The 15,421-nt window shown below is 45.4% G+C and overlaps 1 protein-coding gene across 5 annotated transcripts in view; it reads left to right on the top strand.

The window, feature by feature from the left end:
• Positions 1–15,421, top strand: part of Frmd4b (FERM domain containing 4B) — a 326,883-nt gene that overhangs the window by 186,779 nt on the left and 124,683 nt on the right. For 4 of the 5 annotated variants that reach the window (XM_087656095.1, NM_001427301.2, XM_087656094.1 and 1 more), the window contains 2 exon segments: positions 11,038–11,103; positions 13,014–13,108. In XM_087656095.1, the coding sequence (XP_087512221.1) occupies positions 11,038–11,103; positions 13,014–13,108 (161 nt within the window). 5 annotated transcript variants of the gene reach the window in all.

Genomic DNA, 15,421 nt, shown 5'->3' with positions numbered 1-15,421 from the left:
CTAGGGGTGGAGTATGTGCTTAGCATGAGCAGCACCCTGGCTTTAATTTCCAATGTCAAAGAGCACAGCAAAGAATTACAAGACGCCAGGCACAGTGGCACACACCTGAAATTCCAGGACTCAGAAGTCACAGCTCTCAGAACAACAAAGTCTGAGCTGCACAATGAACTAACCCCAGGCCAGCCTAAGCTTCAGAATGGGGCCCTGCCTCGAACAACAACATCATTAATTGTGGATGTGCGTGTGTGAATGTTTTACAGCTAGGAGAAATTTATTATTTATATTTTTAAATTCTGTGTGCGCGCGCGCGCATGTGTGGTGTGATATGTGTGTGTTAAGTGGAGGGGTGTGTGTATGGTGTCAGAGGACAACTTTTGAGAATTGCTGAAGCTGCATCTTCCTTACTCTTTCTGCTGATGAGCTTCTGAGCCAGGCCGGCTAGCCTAAGAGCTCTCCACCACTTGCTTCACCATTGAATGCAGGAATTGCAGATCTCCCAAGCTTCCTGACTCCAAATCCCATCTGCAGCTCCTTGGTACCAGGCTGGTATCTCCTGGAGGCCCTGAGCTCTAGGATTGGTGACTTTATTCTTTTCTTTCCAGCCAGCCTTATAATATCAGGCTACCATCTTGATGGGATGGCCTCTTGTAAAATGCCATCCCAGGGACTATCTTCCCCCATGGTACTGATTCTGAAAACAACACAGCTTTACACACGATTCAGAATCTAGAATCTAAACTCCCAGCTAGCCTCTTGTGGGCTCTCCTTTCTGAACCAACCCCCAAGCAGACGCTTGTGGACAACAATGAACAAGGAAGCATTCTCTCCAACCATAGCCTCATTCCTTGTGCCTCCTGGGTAAAGAGAAATCGAGCTATAGCTGAGCTCTGGGCTCTCTTCACTGTCCAGCTTGATTCCAAGCCCCGCTTCCTTGTTTCCTTTCTGCCTTAGTTTGTTTGTTTGTTTGTTTGTTTGTTTGTTTATGTAGGCAGGTAAGTCGGTAGGTAGGAGTGGGCACGTTCCAGGACACATGTGAAAGTCAGAGGACAACGTAGGTCTGTTCTCTTTTTCCATCTTGTGGGTGTCCAGGATCAAACTCAGGCATCAGACTTGGTAACAATCCCTCTGACCTACTAAGCCATAAGCTCATCCCATGAATGGAAACCTTCTTACTGGTTTAATTACTCAGAGTTTCCCTCTTTGTCTCTAAGGCGGTTTTTCTGCAAAGGAACAATTCTACCCGGAGTAGACACTTAGCAACCTTTAGACATTTAATGTCACAGTAGTGGGACGTATCCACTTACTACTGGTCAGTGACCCTCACATCACAGAGGACACCAAAGACTCTGCTGCTGCAGTGGCCATGACGTTGAGGCTCCAAATACTAGGACAAGGTCTGTGTGCAGTGCTCTCGTGCAACCATCTGATGGTCCCCTTTGTCCTGTGCTCTCCTCAGAAGGCTGTGGCCTGAGCAGGTGTGAGCGCGTGATTGACAGCATGAATGTTTGAATGGCATTGCATACCGGACTCAATCCCAAACCAAGTTAATGTGGACTCAGGCCCAGGAGGCCACACAACTGGTCATCCCACACCACGGGCCGTCACAGAGGCAGGGTAGAGCCAAGAAGCTGCTCACTCAAGAGTGTATAAATTCCATCTGGATGGAGATGTAAAGCCCATTAGAAAATGCAGGCAGTGATTTCAGGAGATACCCAGCCTGGCTGTTCCTTGTCACCTTTCCCTAAGACAATGATTCGGTGGCTCAGTTTCCTCCCTCCGTTTTCGTTTGCTCTGACAAGAGGTCTCATTTAGCCACTGCTGTTCTTGAACTTCTGCCTCAGACTCCTGAGTTGTTGGGATTCCACACATGCACCACCACATTCAACTTCATCTTTAGCAAACTGAATTCCCACATATGTTTTCATTCCTCCCTCATCGATCCATTTTCTCCTTTTCTTTACTATGTATATTTCTTCCTTCACCTCTGTCTCTTTTACCGTAACTCCTAAGGAGTCTGCCAGGGACCTGTGAGTCCCGCCCCACATTGCAGCAGTGTGACCAGCCCCTCCAGGTCTCTGCTTTGCCCTCTGCCTAATCAGAGTAGCAGCGCTTCCTGCTTTGGGGACTTGTTAGCAGCCTGCAACAGGAGTCTTCCACTTTGCATGCCGCTAAGTCAATGCTTCATAGGCGGTGGCGTTGCCTGCCGGGAAGACAGGCTCTGTCTTGAGAGAACTGAAGGAGAAATCACAGCTGACTTTTCTGGAGACATCTGTGTCAGTGCAGGCCGTTCTCGGGATGAGAGTGTCAATGGCTCACGCTCAGTCACCACCCAGAGATGACATAAAAGAGCCCTGTTCTTCTGGGATTGACATCATCTGGGTGAAATATAAAACTCCATCCATTCAATAGGACTCAAAGTAAGACTGGCCTAGATCCCCACCCCCACCCCCTTCTCACTCCAGAGACTCTCATCTGATGAGGAGTTTAATAGCTCACCTTGCTCTCCGGTTGGAAAACTTGTTTCCCAGTGTCTCAGTTTTTTTGGGCCATGGCTTGGGAGTTGCTTGGGACAGCCTCTCTTCAGATCACTCTCTATCAGTATAAATCAGTAGTTCTCAACGAGGGCTGACTCTCTCACAAGGGCCACCTAAGACCATCGGAGAACACAGATATTTACACTTCAATTCACCACAGTAGCAAAATTGCGGTTATGAAATACCAATGAAAATGGTTGGGGGGTCACCAGAGCATGAGGCACTGTATTAAGGGATCACAGCATTAGGGAGGTTGAGAACCACTGGTATAAGTAAATGTTTATGAATGTGTGTTAGCATCTGGGTTCAATTCGTTCATTAGGAAGACTTGTGCAGGTGCCATGACACTAATGGAGGTCAAAGGACAACCTTGGGTATCTGTCGTCACCTTCTGCTTGGTTCCAAAGCAGGGTCTCATTTTGCTCACTACTTCCTGTGCCAGGCTAGCAAGTTCCCAGGTATTCTTCTGTCTCCACAGTCCATCTCTCCAGAGGCACACTAGGATCACTGATGTATGTTCTGTTGCATCCAGCTCTACATGGGATCTAGGGATCCTTAGTCAAGACTTCAGACTTGCATGATTTTCTCAGAAACATGTTACTCCCAGCCTCTACTCAGAAGGATTTGGAGACCCTGATTTTTAGATCGAAGGCCTAGTAGTAAGGGACAACACAGTCAAAGTCTCCCATCCTATAAAACCTAAGATCTAGTAGTAGGAGTAGATCTTTCTAGTAGTAGCAGACAGATATAGCTGAGTGAGAAACTGTAGGTCTTAGGAACACAGAACAGCACGGTAGAGTAGAGGAGGCTCCCTGTTAGATGAAGCAGGGAAGGCATCCAGAGAAGGCAATAGACATCTGATCTCAGATTTGAAAGACATGAAGGGACCTGAGGATGGACTGGGTGGGGGGCAGGGTGTTCCGGCCAGAGACAACAGCATATGTGACATCCCAAGAAAGGACCAAGGCTTGATATGAAGGAAAGAAGGAGGCCAGTGCAGATGTGCTGAGGTAGAGGTGAGACCTGAGGCACAAAGACAAGTAGAAGGGATGAGCCCGGGTTAGCGTCTCTTCTTGTCACTGTGACGAAATAACTGACAAATGCAACTGACGGAAGGAAGTGTTGATTTTGGCTCACAGCTCAATCTGCCATGGCCAAAAGTCATGGCAGACAGAGCTTAAGGCTGCTGGTCACATTGTATCCATAGTCAGAAATGGAAGGGGGTAAGGGGAGGAAGGCTGGTGCTCAGCTAGCTTTCTTCTTATTCAACCCAGGGCCTCAGCCCATGGGATGGTGTCACCAACATTTAAGACGGGTCTCCCAACCTCAGTTAACTCATCTAGGCTCCCTCACAGGCATGCCGAGAGGGTTGTGAAGTAAAAGCCCGTTGACAACATTAACCATCATAGACCTGTTCTTCTCAACGGAAGTGAAGTTAGGTTCTGGGTGTGTTATGTGGGAAGAGATTGGACATCTCTAAGTGGAAGGCAGAGAGGTCCAGTCCGAGTTTAGAAGGTATCACTCCCAAAGCCATGTCCTCAGAGCAATAGGACCACTACCCAGCTGCATGGGAACTGTGGACCTGGTCACAGAGCTGATGCTGCCCTCCTCCAGAGAGCAGTTTTGACCTTGCCTGGGTCATACCACTCGAAACCCCAAGAAGTCATCTTTATGAAGCAAGGTCTCTTCTGCTGAGTCTCAGAAAAAGCCAGTAGGGAACCAGAAGAAGGAGGGGAAATAAAGAGCTTGCTACTTCCTTGTCAAGTGTTTCCCTGTTCCAGACATCAGCTAAAACAAAACCAAAGGCGGCCAGGAGTTTGCTCTTTTTCCATAGTTGTTTCCTCTTACTTTTTAGTCTGACCCTAAATATTCTGAGTAGGTCCCTTCTGCCCTGTGTAGGATTGACTTTCCATTCCTTACCACCCGGCTCTGTTCACATCTCTTAGGTCAGATAGAAAGGCTGAGGCTGGAGCCAGGTGGTGAGTGTTCCCTCGTAAACCAGCCCGTCACCATGTGCTGCCACATCTGGGTGCTGGCAGTAGAAATCAAGACTGTAGCAGATTCTCACTTCCCTGTAGACCTTCCCCCGCATGACCACTGACCCACTGGACAAAGCATTTCCACCAGCTACCAGCACTTGCAGGCTGAGGACCCGCTCATATCAGCTGGGAAGCAAACGCAGTCTTGAGGTGGGAGTTCTAACCCAGCATGCACCATTCTAACCTCCAGATACCTAGAGTTGGGTGAGGAAGAGGTGGGAGAAGGTGAATCATCTGGGCGGGTACTGCACAGAGGTCTCCAAAGAGATCACATTTGAATACATGCATGGTGGGATATTTATTAGAGAAGTTGCTACTATTAGCTATCTTTGACTATTGACCGATAGAGGTAAATTCTAAAACTACTTCCACGGTTTCTGTGGGTCTCAAAAGTGATTCTAGATTTAGACATCTATTTAAGGAGTTCCACATACGTGTTTCTTAAACACAGCCCTGGTGGAAATTAGAAAATCGAGTATTTTTGAGTTGTGCTTTAAAATAAATGAGACATGCCTGGCCTGGAAGTTTTCTTTTTGTGTGTGTATAATTTGTGTATTATTTATATATAATAAATTTGTTACTATAAATATGTATAATTAACTGATTTGTTGAAATTTTAATTAGATGGCTTTTTTTTAAGCTGAGTAATTTTAAATACCTCATTATGCTCTGCTCTGACTCAGGAGCCAGAATTCAGAGTCTCACTCCCAGGTCCAGGTATAGTGACTTGTGTGGCTTTGGGGGAATCTGACCGTTTTTCCCCCCATCTCAAACATTAATAGATGCTCTTCCTATTCTATTTATAAAGTGCATAGTCCTAAGTGCTTCCCATGGACAGATACTTATCTGGAAGTGATGAGCTTCCCTGCCTGCTCTGTGGTAAAGTTGTTCCCTTTCTGCTTGTTCATATGATCCTTCCAGAATGGCCCTCACAGAAAGGCTTTCCCATGTTGGTCGGTCACTGTGTGCTGGATTCGGGACTGTGTGCATTGCCGTATTGGCTAAACTGGGGTTCTCCGCTGAACTCTTGTTCCATTGTGAATCTTGTGGTCAAAGGGCTTTGCCTTCGGTTACCCTCGTGATGTCAAAGTGCAGGAAGTACTTGCCTCAGGGAGTCACAGGGTTGACTGTGTTGTAACGCCTGGATTGCAGAGGGTGCCTGGGAGCCATGCTGTTAGAATTGCTATTAAAGTACCCTGGCTATGCAGACTGAAGGCATTCAGGAACCCCTGGCCATTTCTCTTCCTTTATTTATTTCCTCTCTCTCCCTCATTCCGTCAGCTCTGCACAATTTCTCTGTCATGTGCCTTTTAACTGGCTTGTTAATTTACCCCGAAGTTGAGTTTCTCTAAAATGAGTGTGTATGGATTCCAGAAAAGTTTACCTGTAAAGCAGTTTTCAAAGAAACAGGGCGTGTCCCAACATTAACTGCCAACTTGACAAAACCTAGAAACATCTGTGAGAAAAATTAAAGAACTGTCTTTATCAGGTTGGTCTGTGGACACGTCTATGAGGGATTATCTGGAGGGTCCACTGCTGTAGAAGGACCCAGCCCACTGTGGTCCCCATGACCCCTACCTTTAGACAGAGCATTATGGTAGTAGGAGGCTGGACTGGAGAATTTATTCACCTCATTGCTGCTGGAGGGCGGGGTGGGGGGCAGTGAAGGGCACATGAAGGGGATGAGACAAGACACAGCCTCCAAGGATCCTCAACTAGGGACCTCCTTCCTCCAACCAGGCTGCCTCCTGCCTTTTAGCACCTCTCAGTAATACCATCATCACCATGAACTCACCAAAGGATTATTCCATCTGTCAAGGCAGAGTCCTTGTGACCTAATGGTCCCTAGAAACACCCTCACAGACTTATCCAGAGTCGAGCATCAGTAACAGACATTGGCATATCTGAATCCATGACCCAGGTGAATCCCTGTGAGCGATATCCCCGTGCTCAGCAGAAAATTCATCTGTACCTCTGAACCCTTTCTAGTTCTGAGGAACTTTACTGGGTCAAGGTTTGCTCCCTCCTCCGACAGGACTCCCCACAGGTCAGACACTTGGGGGAACCAGAAACCACTACCCATAGCCAACAATGGATCCATTCTGCCCTATGCTGCCACATACTGCCATGGAGGAAACCAAACCCCATGTTCCCAAAAAATGTGTATTTTATGGCCTGTCTTGGTTTCTGTTGTCAACCGCAGTCTATTCATGAGTGTTGTTTTGATGAACAAAATACACTTCTCACTTTTCAGCCTCCAAGTGACAAGGGCAAGCCCTTCTGTTCCTACTGACAATCAAATCATCTCTAAGACATCCCCTCGGAAGCACCATTCTGCAGGGGAAGGGATTCGGGGAATATTGAACAGGAGGCTCAGAACATAGGCCAATACTACTGTGTGCTCTCTCCCTGCCTTCCTCCGCTGACCCTCATCATCTCTTACCAAACCATCCAGGGAAGTGTCTGCTACTCTCTTCTGCCCCCACCCCCAGCCCCCATCAGTCTCTCAGAGGGCATTTGCCCTCCATTGCACATCCGAGATGGTGAGCAGAGGTTGTGGGCCCATCATTTTGGAGTCTGGCCAATCTGTTTTGGCTAATTGCAGAAATCCATGGTGTATGGACTGGAGAGCAGGTCTACTTGGTAAAGGACATGCCTACCAAGTATAAGGACCTGAGTAGAGACTCCCCAGAACCTCTAGAAAGAGGAGGGCACAGAGGTCTGTTCATGTAATTGTAGGGATGGGAAGATGGGAGGCAGAATGGGCAGATCCTTCCAAGATGCACTACCCTACCTTCTTTTCTGAAGAACAGAATTCAGTGCAAGTCAGCTTAACAGAGAACAGAAGTGGGTCACTCTGACATGCTTGGGAGTCTTGTGGAATGCACAGACCAAGAGAAGCATGCCAAGTGGAAAGACACACAGCAGTCACCTCACAGCAGCCAAGGTCTCAGATCCAATTTTAGATTTCCTGGATTGAAGTTCTGATTGCCCCAGTTTGGGACAGGTGGTCATTTCTAAGTTATGTGTTGTTGCACAGTTTGTCACAACAAAATGACAGTCATTGTTTAATAGTCTAGAGTAATCCAGGTCTTAGGAGGTGGAGACAGAAAGATCAGCTTGAAGTCATCTTGCCTACATGCTACATAGGAACCAGAAGCCAGCCTGAGCTACAGGAAGCCTTGTTTTGTTTTTTGTTTGAGACCTACATAGTCTCTTCATAGTCCTGGCTGTCCTAGAACTCGATATGTAGACCAGGCTGGCCTCAAACTCACAGAGATCTGCCTGCCTTCTCAGTACTGGTATTAAAGGTATATGCCAATGGATACATATTTAAAAGAGAAATAAATAGATTCGGATTATAAGGCAACCTAGTAACTTGAAATATTTTATGAGTTATGGTATTTTCCTATGGACTTATACCGTGTGTGTGTGTGTGTGTGTGTGTGTGTGTGTGTGTGTGTGTGTGTGTTTTCAACTTTCTGTAGGTCACATATATAGTTAATTCTTATGGGTACAAAAGTAAAACTATTTAAACCAACACATTTCTTTACAGCCCCCTACGCTATGAAGAACTAGAAAATGAGTGGTGGTTTTTTCAGTCACCTCTGTTTTTATTTGTAATCGGAATTCTATTTCATTTGTGTTAAGTTGTACTTTTAGTTTAATGTGATTTGTTTTTTTGATACAAGATCTCAAATTCACTATGTAGCCCAGGCTTGCCTTGAACCCCTGGCAATCCTCCTGCTTCAGCCTCCTACGTACTGTTGATATTACAAGCATTCACCTCTATACCTGTGACTGGGGGCCTTGCCCATGTAGTCAAAGTAGCTATGCCCAAACACCTTATTCACATTTTTACATGAATAATTCACATAAATTATCCCAAAGTTTGAGTGTCAGCTTCCTAGCCTATAAAATGAGGACATTGTTCTGGTGTTACTATTTGCAGACCTTTGTAGGAGAGATGGTTGAAACAGGTTCCAATGTGTCCCAGGCTGCTATCAAATTCCTATGGAGTCAAAAACGACCTTGAACTTCTGATTCTCCTGCTGCTGTCTCCCTGGTGCTGAGGTCACAAGCATGCACCACCATACCCAGTGTGTGTAGTACTACTGTGAGCAAGCCCAGGGTGGTATGCATGCTAGGCAAAGCCTCTCACCTCTAAGCTGCAGCTCCAGGCCTTTCAGAAATACTCTAAGGAGACTATATACTTAATATGCATTGACCAGCTCAGTGACTGGAACTAACATCCCTATTCACTGAACCACCCTAAGGATGTATTTGACCTTCTCATTGCTTAGTTAAGAATGTCATCTTCAGTCATGAACTAAGCAAAGTTTTTCCACTTACCTCTTATCACCAGTTCTGTGGTTTCTGTGGGCCATGAGTCTATAACCCCATGGTCTGACCTGCTAAGCTAGTTCACAGGTGAAAAATAATGCAGAATTCAATCAAAACTGAAAGTGCAGAAATATTTTTGCATTAAAAAGATTATATATATATATATATATATATATATATATATGAAACACCTAGTACAATACATGTATATAGCTGGTGTCCAGTAATGGAGTCTACCTTGTTTTTGAGATAGGGTCTCACTATGTTGCTCAGGCTGGTCTCGAACTCCTGCACTTTTGTGAGCTGCTTCATCCATAGCCAGATGAACAAGCATGTGCCAACAAATACAACCTTCTTAATATTTATTTATTTATTCATTTATTTATTTATTCATTTATTTACTTTGAGCTTTCAAGTAAGTGCTCCAGTAACCCAGTAAAGTGGCCTTGAATCCACTTTGTGGCCAGAACTGATCTTGACTTTCTCATCCTCCTGCCTCTACTTCCCAAGCACTGCGATTGCAGGTGCACACCACCACCTCCAACCCAATTTGTTTTTCAAACTGGTTTTACAAATGTCTGAGGTTTTGTACAGTGCCTGAAAGGGAAAAAATGTTGCCCAAGCTTTTCAAATACAACCCAGCAATCTCAACATTTGTGGTCAAAAACAGACAGAGTGTTGAGCTCACCTCAGTGCTGGAGATAGCTTGGGTATCTCTCAGAAGGAGGCTCACACCATACACAGTCCCGTGACACAGAGCATGTAAGAAAAACAAAGCCCTAGAGGCAAATTTCCAAGAAATAATCAGAGGGAAAGGAACAGGAGACAAAGCCATGAGGCCAGCTTCATCACACTCAAAGGTCTATGTGAGTGTGCATACACACACACACTTAGGGGTAGCATGGACGGATGGTTTCACACAAAGAACAGTGCGCACTTCATTTGGGTAAGTGTCTAACTGAACGATATTAAAGAAAGACATTTAGTATAGAAGTGTAAACTAGGAGCTAGGGATGTTGTTCATTGTTGGAACATTTGCCTAACCTGTGTGAGACTCTGAGTTCAGTCTCAGCACTGCACAGAGAGAGGGGAAAAGGGAAGGCAAACTGGAAACAGTGGCTTGCATCTGTAATCCCACTGCCCAGCATGCAAAGGCCAGGAGCTTTTAAGTTAGGGGCCAGACTAGACCAAATAACAAGACCATGTTGAAAAGAAGAAAATATGGATAAATGTACATATCCGAAATGAACATGAGGGTGGCCTGGAGGGTGTCCCTCAAATGGGCAGAGTGGTGACAGCTACAGATGGGATGGTTTGAAGGGTGAGTTTACCAAGAGAAGGGTCGTCTCTTTACAACCAGCATTTCCCAGCACTGTGATTTTTCAATGTAAAAAAAAACATATTGAAAATTGATATGTCAAACTGTCAGCTGTACACCTTAACTGCTAACTATAAACGGTGATCTATTAAAAGGGGGCAAAGAGTTCAAAAGTTGAAGCCATTGCATCTGAACTTCAGTCTCGTGTCTCTCTCCTTGTGTTATGTAAGTTATCAAATTTACCAGAGCACAGGCATGGTGGAAGGTGAAATATCATCGTGGCTCAAGGAAACATATGCTTGTTTCTGGGAGACCTGCTTCTCTCTGCATGATCTGTGCCCTGTGTGAACGTGGTCTACTATTTGAGCATTGGTTTTGTGGTTACTATTGTTTCCTGCATACATTAAGCAGTCTTTGCTTTTCATCGTGTTCTTACTTTAGATCCACGTGACTGTCCCCAGGCATACCCAACCTTTTGACATTGAGACACAGCCTATTACATCTCCAAAGTTCACATTCAAAATCTTCACAGTCGAGTTATTAACAAACACACAAACAAAGCAAAACAAAAAACCCTCATGTTGCCTTAAGTAAGTGTGATTTTGTGATGGGCACAAAATCTTTCATAGCTGTCCTTGGCCTCATGCAGCCTGCAGACTGCAGTTTATAGGAAGTCTTGCAAGTCTATAGTAAGTCTGCTTCGGGGAATCCCACTGAAACATTGCGCGTAGATAAATCTGCAGATTTGTGGCAGACCAGGCCTGATCCATCTCTTGATTATTTTTTTTTTTTGTCCCCACAGATGACAGAAGGCAGGCACTGCCAGGTTCACCTGCTGGATGACAGAAGACTGGAGCTTCTGGTTCAGGTAGGTATTGGATGTCTCAGGTAGTCCTTCCGGGCCCTCTTTGGGGCATGCTGGCCTGTGTCCAGGCTGTTCACCTAACTGTTCCTGGAACTCAGTGCTTCAGGGTGACTGAGGGAGAAGAGGTGGCTCTTAGCTCAGCAAACTTGGTCTGTACATGAGTTATTGTGGCTTAGTCTTCCTGACAACATCCTGATTAAGTCAAGCTACTTAAGAAATGTGAGTGGAAGCTCTTTGTAAAACATGTGACACTTGGGGTTGGGGATTTAGCTGGGTTTGGTCCCCAGCTCCAAAAAAAAGAACCAAAAAAAAAAACAAAAAACAAAAAACAAAAAAAAAAACAACAAAACAACAACAACAAAAAAAAAAAACATGTGACACTGGTTGAGTTTTATCTATTTTGCTTGCTGGTAACTTTCTTTCTATTTGCCCAACACACTGGACCAAAAGTCTCTTTTTAAAAAAAATGGTTGAGATATTCTGTTAAACTCATAGATCAATGCCTAGCCTAGTCCTCATCAGAGAGGCTTCCTCTGGCAGCTAAAGGGAGCAAATGCAGAGACCCACAGCCAAACATTAGGTAGAGAACCCTGTAGGAAAAGGGAAGAAGGATTGTAGGAGCCTATCCAGAGGGGTCAAGGACACCAGGAGAACACAGCCCACAGAATCAACTAAGCTGGGCTCATAGGGGCTCACAGAGACTGAAGCAGCAATCATGGAGCCTGCATGGATCTGAGCTAGGTCCTGGGCATACATGTTGTGGTCGTTTAGCTTGGGGTGTTTGTGGGACTCGTAACAATGGGAGAGAGGGTATCTCTGACTCTCTTGCCTGTTCTTGGGACCTTGTTCCTCCTATTGGGTTGCCTCACCCAGCCTTGATATGACGATTTCGGCCTAGTCTTATTGTATCTTGTTATGCCTTGCTCGGTTGTACCAGGGCTCTTTTCTGAAGGGAAACTGAGGGGCAATAGATCTGGGATAGAAGGGAAAGTGGGCCAGGGGACTGGGAGGAGTGGAAGGAGGGGAGGATGAGGTGGGGCTATATTTTATGAGAGAAGAACAACAACAACAAAAATTGTTGAAGTCCTGTGGGCAGGCTACACCTATGGTCTGCTTTACTTTCTCTTAAGACTTGTTCTTCACACACTGCACCCACGGTGCAATTAAAATTAATAGGACAGGAGGAAGATGGCTCCATGGACCCGAGTGCTTGCTGCTCTTGTAGAAGATCCAGGTTGCATTCCCAGCACCCACATGATGGTTCACAGCCATCCGTAACTCCAGTTCTGACCTCCGCAAGCACCACCAAGCACACACCGTACAAACATACATGCAGAAGAAAAGACACTCACGTCTTTGGAAAAAAGCAGAGGAATAGCATGGTGGTAGCTTCGCCAACCTTTAACGGAGATTTCTGCCTGCTTCTTTCTCTCCTACCCCTGCTTTCTTTCCGTCCCTGCCCCTCGCCTCATACTGTCTTTCTCCTCCCTTTCTTCCCGGCTTCCTTTCCTTGTCTTTCTCTCCCCATTCTGTCTCCTCCAACTGCAGATGTCCATACTTCAGACCATCATCATGAGCTATGAGGCTCAGGGTTGAGAAGGGAGCCACTCAGGCTGCTGTCCAGTGGTGCCCCTGTTTTCCCCAGTCCCTGCAAGGCCAACATCAGTCATCAGTTCTGGCAGATTCCAAACCACACTTCCTCCCCCCAGGCCCATAGCATCCCCAAAGCTCATAGGCAATTCCTTCCCCAGGTGGAGGCTCAGAACTTAATGGTGCTGATGGCCTGAAGAAGGGTTTTTAAAAATCACACAAGCAAGCAAAAGCTGCTCCTGGTGGTTTAAGGCGGAAGGAGGTGCTAGGGCTGGGAGAGACTGGCGAGCAAACAGGTACTAATCGGATTTGTGTTTTGACAGCCCAAGCTTTTATCCAGAGAGCTGCTAGACCTCGTGGCGTCCCACTTCAACCTGAAGGAGAAGGAGTACTTTGGAATAACGTTTATAGACGACACGTGAGTGTTCGGGGTCTTCCTGTCTTTGCCTTCTGCCTGGACTATGCGCTCGCTGATTCTTGTGGTGGGCGACGAGGGAGACAGTGTTTGTATCCTGTTTAGTTATGAGTGTCTCAGTATGGAAAAACCTTTCCCTACAAATGCCATAAAGGAAGAAGGGAAGGAACACAGAGAACGTAAAAGTCTTAAATACCACCAGGTGTGGTGGCAAAGGCCAGCCATCTCAGCCCTCGGGACGCTGAGGCAGGATGACAGGTACAAGTTCTAGGCCATACTGGTCTACATATCAAGCTCCAGGGGAGCCACAGCTGGGAAGCTGGATAATGAAACAAAGAAAGAAAGAAACCTCAAAGTGTGTTTACAAATGTGTGTTAATAAGTTTGTAGTCCATGTTACGTGTCTACTTGAATGAGTGGTAATGTTCCCCAACTCACTTCATAGATCAGTAATGAAAACACTCGTCAGTATTCACAAGTATCTTTTTTTCTTTTTTCTTTTTTTTAAAGATTTAGTTATTATTATATAAAAGTACACTGTAGCTGTCTTCAGACACACCAGAAGAGGGCATCAGATCTCATTACACATGGTTGTGAGCCACCATGTGGTTGCTGGGAATTGAACTCAGGACCTCTAGAAGAGCAGTCAGTGCTCTTAACTGTTGAACCATCTCTCCAGCCCATTCAGGAGTATCGTGAAGTTAATTTAATGTTTTGATGTTCATGGTTAGAGAGTTTAAAGCCCAATTTGTGACTTATCTCCATATATATATATATGGGTGTGTGTGTGTGTGTGTGTGTGTGTATTCCTATTTGTTTTATATTAACCTAATTTGTCTGTATTATATGTGTCTGAGATGTTAGGAGAGGAATTCTTCCCTTTTCTGAAGATATTTTCTGAGGAGTCCCTTAAATACTAAGGTCTAAGAACATGTGTTCCAGACACAAAATATGCTGGCCAACCACAACGTTCTTTGCATAACTTTCTCTGTTTGAGCGGTTTTTCAGTTGTCCTATAAAACCAGGTGGAAAATAACCTCAAGAAGGAGTTGATTTGTTTTTAACACCTTATGTCCTGTAATGCTTCCTAGCCCAGGGCTTCTAGGAAGTCTAAACAAAACTGTCAACTCTGACCGCTAACCCCAGATGTACAAGATGCTTGTGTAGAGATATGCAAACCCCAGAAAAACTTAGAGCCTGACTCATAATGTTTACTGAAGATGATTTACCCAAAGCAGGGCGGAAACACGGTGGACATTGCCCTCTTACTCAGAGTCACCCAAAGACATGTTCACCCAATAGCTGGTGGAGAGGCATTTGATTGTCTGCCCTCTGCTGGATAAAATAGGAAATGTGTGTGCCCAGGTTTTTTTCCCCCACAAGTACTTAGCCAGAAAGCCTCAAGCAGTTCACATGAGTCAGTGATTAAAGTGCCACACACACACACACACACACACACACACACAGAGGCAGAATGATAGCATATAAGACTCATGGCCAGGAAAACATAGTAACTGATTGATATGCTAGGAACTGTAATTGCCATGAGCCCTATCATTTAGGAGACCTTATCAAGCTGAAGCTAAAAGTCTGAAGACTAGAATAATGCATCTGTTTAAGGAATGTCTCCTAAATGTCTACAGGCTACCAGATGGTATTCCGTGTCCCAGGGATTCAGCTGTGAGCAGCATAGTTAGGATCTCCGCTCTAAGAGTTGCTATTGCAATGCTATTGCAATGGGATCTAGTTTAACAAGCAAAGAGATGATAAGGGAATACCAGAAACTCTAAGACGATGTGAGAGGCCATATTAAGGAAAGCTGGTGGGGCCAGTTTTAGACGGAGTGGGCCAGGATGATGTCTGGAAGACAGCATGCATCAAACACCAAGAACTGGCTCTGTGAACAAAGGCCAAATTGTCCAAAGACGGAACCCAGTTTAACTTTCGTGTTTTGTTTGATATGACGTTTGTTGGTGTGTGAGACAGGACCTCAAGTGGTCCGAGCTGGCCTTGAACTCCTTACCCTCCTGCCTTGCCCTCAGTCCTGGGGTTATATGTATGTGCCACCATGCTTGCCTTAGTTTCTGTTTTAAGAAATGTGGGGAGAGCGGCTGTGGCTAATGTGCAGGAAGGAAAGAGGTCCAAGATTTGGCTAAGAATGAGATGGGGGGAAATACCGTAGAGTTCCAAAGCCGCGTGATCTGACAGCAGCATTTGACACCTCTGACACTCAGGTTTCACACCTATAACCTGTACATAACAATAACCCTCACACAGCAAGTGCCATATGGGAGACTGTTGTGGTTATTATTCTAGG

Source organism: Rattus norvegicus, chromosome 4, assembly GCF_021556685.1.
Source record: "Rattus norvegicus strain SHRSP/BbbUtx chromosome 4, alternate assembly SHRSP_T2T, whole genome shotgun sequence".
NCBI classification, from domain to species: Eukaryota; Metazoa; Chordata; class Mammalia; order Rodentia; family Muridae; genus Rattus; species Rattus norvegicus.
Note: the sequence above shows the minus strand (reverse complement) of the source record. Positions and strands in the feature narration are given on the sequence as shown.